Genomic DNA, 6,000 nt, shown 5'->3' on the forward strand with positions numbered 1-6,000 from the left:
TTCTGCTATACAGTGAAGTGAATCAGTTATATGTATGCATATATCCCCTCTTTTTTAGGTTTCCTTCCCATTTAGGTCACCACAGAGCACTGAGTAGAGTTCCCTGTGCTGTACAGTTGGTTCTGATTAGTTATCTACTTTATACGTAGTATCAATAGTGTATATATGTCAATCCCAATTCATCCTACCTCCCCTTTCCCCCCTTGGTGTCCCTACCTTTGTTCTCTACATCTGTGTCTCTATTTCTGCTTTCCAAATAGGTTCATCTGTATCATTTTTCTAGATTCCACATATATGCATTAATTACAATATTTGTTTTTCTCTTTCCGAACGCTGGGTCTTGAGTGGCCACCTGGCATGTCTTTGGCAGGCCCCAGTTATTCGGCACCGTGTGGTGACAGGGACCTCTGTGTTTCAGCAGCTCTTTTCTCTACTTGATGGCTTTTTATTGCCAGTAGATGATTTTATTTGTTTATGTTTTGGGAGCTGTCTTTGAAATTTTTAATTTTATTTATCCTTTTGAATTTACGTAGTTCAAAATTACAAGAGTAAACAGTGAAAAGTCTCTATTTTCTATCATCCACCTTTCCCCTTGTCTGGAGGCAGTCAGTGCTGCCAAAGTTGTGTGTCCTTCTTGAGCTGATCTTTCATAAACGCAAATCAACCCCCACCCATCTGCTTTTTACACACGTGGCAGCACACTAGACACATGTTTTGCTTCCTACTTTTTCCCATCTTGAAGATTATTATACAATGGTTCACAAAAGAGCTTCCTTGTTCTTTTTTGTTTGTTTGTTTAAATAATTGCATGGCATTCCATTTTGTAGCTGTTGCATAACTTATTTAACCAGATCCGCACTGGCAGATTTGTTTGCAGTCCTTTTTCAGAAAGGAGTCACCAGGGCAGAGAATAAGTGCCTCTGGTTTTGCTGGTGCTGCAGGCTGCCCTCCATGGGTGGCAGCCCTTAACCCTCTGCCAGCAGCGTATGCGGGTGCTGCTTCCCTCACACTGGGTCCCTCAGGCTTTTTTTTTTTAAATCTTAATTTTAATTTTATTTATTTTATTTTTGCCTGCACCACGAGACTTGCTGGATCTTAGTTCCCTGACCAGGGATCCAACCTGCGCCCTCAGCAGTGAGAGCATGGAGTCCTAACCACTGGACCGCTAGGGCCTTCCCAAGCTTTTTTTTCAATAGTTGAACAGTATTATCTCATTGTAGTATGTGTATATATGTAAATATTTTCAGGAGAGGTTGTTTACAGTTGTAGTTAATATTCATGACTGAATAGCATACCACTGTATTTGTGTGTGAAAAAAAGTTTGTTTATCCATTCTACTCTTTCGGGCATTTGGGTGTTTCTAGTTTTTAGAAGTGCTGCTGTGAACATGCTCACACACGTCTTCTGAGGACCACATGCCCACCTGATGTATACGTTGTGTATCAAGCAATAGAATTGCTGCATCATCAGCCTTACAAGGTGTACAGCAAACATTTTCCAGTGTGGCTTTGCCAATTTCCTCCTACTGTCAGCATGTGGCAGTGTCTTTGCATTCTAGTCAGATTTCATCATACTCATTCTGGTGAGTGTGTGGTGGTATCTTGTTTTAATATGCATTCTCTTTTGACTGGTTTGAGCACCATTTTCTGTGCTTATTGGCCATTTTGGATAACCTCTTCTGTGAAGTACCTCTTTAAGTCTTTTGCCCATTTTACTACTAGGTTGTCTCCTTATTGATTTGCAGAGTTTATATTTTGATGTGGTATATGCATTGCAAGTATCTTCCAGCCCTTTGTGGGAAAAACTTCTAAGGCTGATAGTGTGGTTGAGGATAACTGGGAGTGGGAGTACTTAGAGGAGTCATGGAGGGTCTCTCTGAAAAGATGACCAGTTCAGACAAAGGTGACAGTGTGAGCAAAGGCCGTGAGGCAGGAAAAAGCTTTATGCATCTGAGTATAGAGAGAAGGCCAAAATCACAGGGGAGAAGGGATTGCAAGAAGAAATAAAAATAATGAGAATCTCTTTTCATTGTCATGCAAGAGAAGAGGGAAGGCTTTAGGTTTGTCCTTTGTCCAGTGCTGTTGATGGTAGTTGCTCTGCTGACCCTGTGATCCTGGTTTTCTGCTTGCCTTGGGAAGCTGAAACTTAATGCTTCCTTCTGTGCTTCGTCCTGCAGGCGTGGTGGACACGGGCCTGTTCATCAACATGGCAGAGAGAGTCTACTTCGGGATGCAGGATGGCTCGGTGAACATGAGGGAGAAGCCTTTCTGAACTGGCCCTGCAGGAGCGGAGTGCGTTCCCCTGGCATCCCCAGCCCACCCGCCCAGGCGGACATGCCTCTCCATGAGCCTTTGCCTTAATGTATCTGTGCCAGGTGGACCGCTTGGCAGGGTGGGGAGTTGAGGGTTATATCCAGTCTTCTGAGTATTGTTATTAAATGTCTTTTTAAAAAGAGAAATATAAACATATATATTTTTACTATTAAAAATATTCAATTTTTTTTATGAAGTAGAACTTGATTTCATGTTTTATATGCAACATTTACCAAAAAAGACTGTCTTTTAAACTTTTAACTTGAGCCTGCTGGTTAAGCTTCTGAATATTGGATTTTCTGAGAAATGTAAATCAAACTTTTCTTTAAACTGGTGACATGAAGGGCCCAGTCAGCAGTGATTCCCTGATGCCTTACTGGAAACACTGGCATTTGTTTACTTTTCTACCACACTGTCTTGTCTGTAGTTTTTGTTGTGATTACGCACAATATGTAGTTACGTGTTTGAAGATGTGCATTACGAAAGTCTGGTGAGTGGAGGTGTGTGGTGTGTGGTGACTCAGTTTACTGTGGTAAACTACCAGGGGGAAAGTGTGGGGGTCCTTTTGCTGAGAGCAGGGAATTCCTTCAGACCCCTCGTGTTGGAAGCCATTGGCCAGAAAGACTTGCCAGTACTGCCAAAGCACTGCTGTGAAACACCGTTAAGTGATTGTCTTTTTGTTGTTAATATTTTTTTCGTTCCTTTATTGTCACTTGCATGGTTCTGCATCAGAAGTTGTTACCTCTTTATATTGTTTGAAGGTTGAAATAAAACAGTATGGTGCCATTTTGACTCTTTGTCTTTATTATAGAATTTGTGTCAGTTTTGCAGTAAAATAGGAATCCGTTTTGCTCACCCCGTTTTCATTGGATCTTTGATAAGGGATGGAATTCACTCAAGAAATCTTGAGCCAAAGAGTAGACAGATATTTGCTTTCTGAGAGAGCTCAATGTGAGTTTTATTCCATAGACCTTTTTCAATCAAGATGTTAGTTTTCTTTATCAATAGAGGATAACACAGGTGACCCAAAGTCACAGGTTACCCCCAAGTTTTCCACCAGTCAGACTTCTGGTTGTGGAACCTGACTTTTCCCTGTGTTCTCTGTCATAGTGTGCTTAACGAGCAGTGAACCGTCCAGAAAGCCTCAGACGGGAACAGAAAGGCTGTGATCGGCTCAGTGATGATTCTAGATGGGACTCAGGAATCCATCCTGTTGTAAAGGTGTTTGTGCCGAGAGCCCTAATTCCACCCGTGTCCTTCCCCGCCCGCCATGCTGACTTTGCACGATCCTTGGACGGTCATTTCATTCGCCTTGCCCTCTTGTTCTGAGGCTTGGATTATAGCCACCCAGCTTAGTGGCATCGGAATTCCTGCTGAATCAAGTTGCAGAATAAGAGTCCGTCTGTCAAGACTGAGCATTGAAGAGGCTTTCTTTCCTTGCGGAATTCCTTCTCTTCTTTGCTCTCAAGGTGCTCTTTAAAAAGAGTTGCCTCACGCACAGTTAGGAAACCTATTGTTAGAAGTGCTTTATTTTTCTTCAAGACTATTTTGGTCTGGATGATAGGTTATTTTTGCACAAAATGGGCACTAGATCTTAGCTGAGAAAACGTGGTAGAACTGATTTTTGAAATGATCCTTTAAAGCTCTTGGATTAAGTTCAGGGATAAAGAAAAACAACAAGGTTAAACTGGGTTTCTGAAAAACACCTGCACACTCCACAGCACATGCAAAAGTTCAGCAGGTTTCATAGGCTTTCACACCTGTGACCCAACTGCAGTTCTCTTAAGTGTAAATGTGAGGTTTTTCTTCTCTTGAAGAAGAAAAAAACACCTGCTATGCTTCAGGTACACATACAGCGGTTTGTTCCAGAGGTCAATTTTGATTAAAGTTTCTTCAATAAAACTGTTAGTGTGATCTAGTTGGACACAATAGGCAGGCTTGTGATGTGTCTGAGGGGCAGGGCAAGCTGCAAGTCTGGTGTTTGGGGAAGGTTTAATAACTAAGCTGCTGCATTTCTGGGAGGCATCAGAGGGGAAAAAAATCATTTGGATTTGAATCAGAACTATTCCGTTTTGGTTTCAGCTAGAGCTCATCAAGTTTTGAGACTTCAGTCATCAAGCTTTCTCTGAGTCCCCAACATGTGCCAGTTCTTAGTGCGGACTCATTGGGGCTGGGGAGGACAGAGACAAGACAACTGCTCCAGATGCTTCCAGCCTTTTGGACGAGACAGATTGACGAGGAATTGTCAGCACAGCCAGGAGAGGGGACGTGAGGTGGGAAGAGTTATCAGGTGACTGGTGACAGAGCCCTACCTGTCATCACTGTGTACAGGTGCTGGCCTGGGCCTTTGGCCTGTTGTCTCAGAGCAACTTGGTGTCTGTCCTCTTCATTTGCTGAGTGGGAAACAGGCTCAGTTTAAGTAACTCTTTCAGGTCATACACTGGAAAGCAGGCCAGACTTTCCTGGCTCATAATTCCAGGCAGTTGTAGGATTCTGAAGAGCGTGTGTTCTTTAATTGTATCCATCATTTGTAACTTGAATCACAATTTGTAATTTCTTAGAGTACTGAAGTTAGTGAATGGTTTACTGTGTATGTGTATGTGTGTATAGGCTCATGGGTAATCCTATGATATAGTAATAAGTTTCTGTTTTCCTATGAGCTTTCTTTTAGTGGGAGATAGGAGCGGGACATTGCACAAGCTAAGGTTGCCCATGGGAAGGCCCTTGTAGGAGCTGATCCTTAATGCCACCACTGATTTTTCTCCCTTCCACTTTCCAGAATACATGCATAGTGGCAGCTGTAGGCTCTGCTAGCCCGGCAAGAATGTTTATGGCTAAGGGTTGTTAGTTTCCTGTAGCCAAAGACTCTTCAGAACACATAGTTGAACAAAGTTGGTCTTATTGACACATTAAATGAAGGAAGTCACATGCCATGGGGACTCTTGGTCTGAGGGTGTTAGGACTTAGAGGATGTACGCTTGTGTCTGGGGCTTTGGGGGAGGGCTTTGTTCTGGTTTGGATGTCATCAGGAAGCAGGAGAATTCTGTGATTGGGCATCTTAATTTTCACTGAGAAGGTAAGAGCGTAGTGAGACTGAAGCTCAGATTGATTAAGAAGCAACAGTTACGCAGTAGCCGGGTAGGGGGGCAGGGTAAGGATGTCTGGTCCGGTTTGCGGTTTGGATGATGTTTATGTTTTGTCTGCTTTATGGAGGCGTAAGATGATTATGGAGTCATCTGGTGTTTGTCATCACAGTCACAGTGGCCCTGTCTGATGGTGTCCCGTGAAATTGTCTGTGGTCCACAGGAGGACACAAAAGCCTTGCCGTGGGTGCCAGCCCAGCTGGTAGCAACACCAAGACGGGGCTGTAGAGCCACGCCAGCTACCAGCTGTCAGGGGCTGCATTTCTCTTCCTCAGGATCTTCTGGCCCCAGGATCTGGAGGCCTGAGTTTTCTGTGACCTACTCTTCCTTTCCCTTTGGTTAACAGGTACAGAGCACTTTCTGTGTCCTGGGCACTGGGGTGGAAGAGTCAGGCCACAGATACCCTATGATGTGACTCCAGCCTTCAGAGACTTCCCTGGTGCCATGAAGTTTGCTCACTTCCTGTCTCACCTAGCAGCTGATGCAGCCAGATTTAGGATTGCATCAGCCTTCACTCTGCACTAACCCAGTAATCAGATGATGTT

At 43.6% G+C, this 6,000-nt stretch overlaps 1 protein-coding gene across 3 annotated transcripts in view; it reads left to right on the forward strand.

Moving 5' to 3' along the window:
• Positions 1-3,098, forward strand: part of RPIA (ribose 5-phosphate isomerase A) — a 39,618-nt gene extending 36,520 nt beyond the window's left edge. For all 3 annotated transcript variants that reach the window (XM_057741683.1, XM_057741684.1, XM_057741685.1), the window contains one exon: positions 2,177-3,098. In XM_057741683.1, the coding sequence (XP_057597666.1) occupies positions 2,177-2,271 (95 nt within the window). In that variant the 3' untranslated portion in view covers positions 2,272-3,098. The remainder of the gene's footprint in view (positions 1-2,176) is intronic.
• Positions 3,099-6,000: the final 2,902 nt, after the last annotated feature.

The sequence above is a fragment of the Hippopotamus amphibius genome, chromosome 7, assembly GCF_030028045.1.
Source record: "Hippopotamus amphibius kiboko isolate mHipAmp2 chromosome 7, mHipAmp2.hap2, whole genome shotgun sequence".
In the NCBI taxonomy this organism is placed as follows: Eukaryota; Metazoa; Chordata; class Mammalia; order Artiodactyla; family Hippopotamidae; genus Hippopotamus; species Hippopotamus amphibius.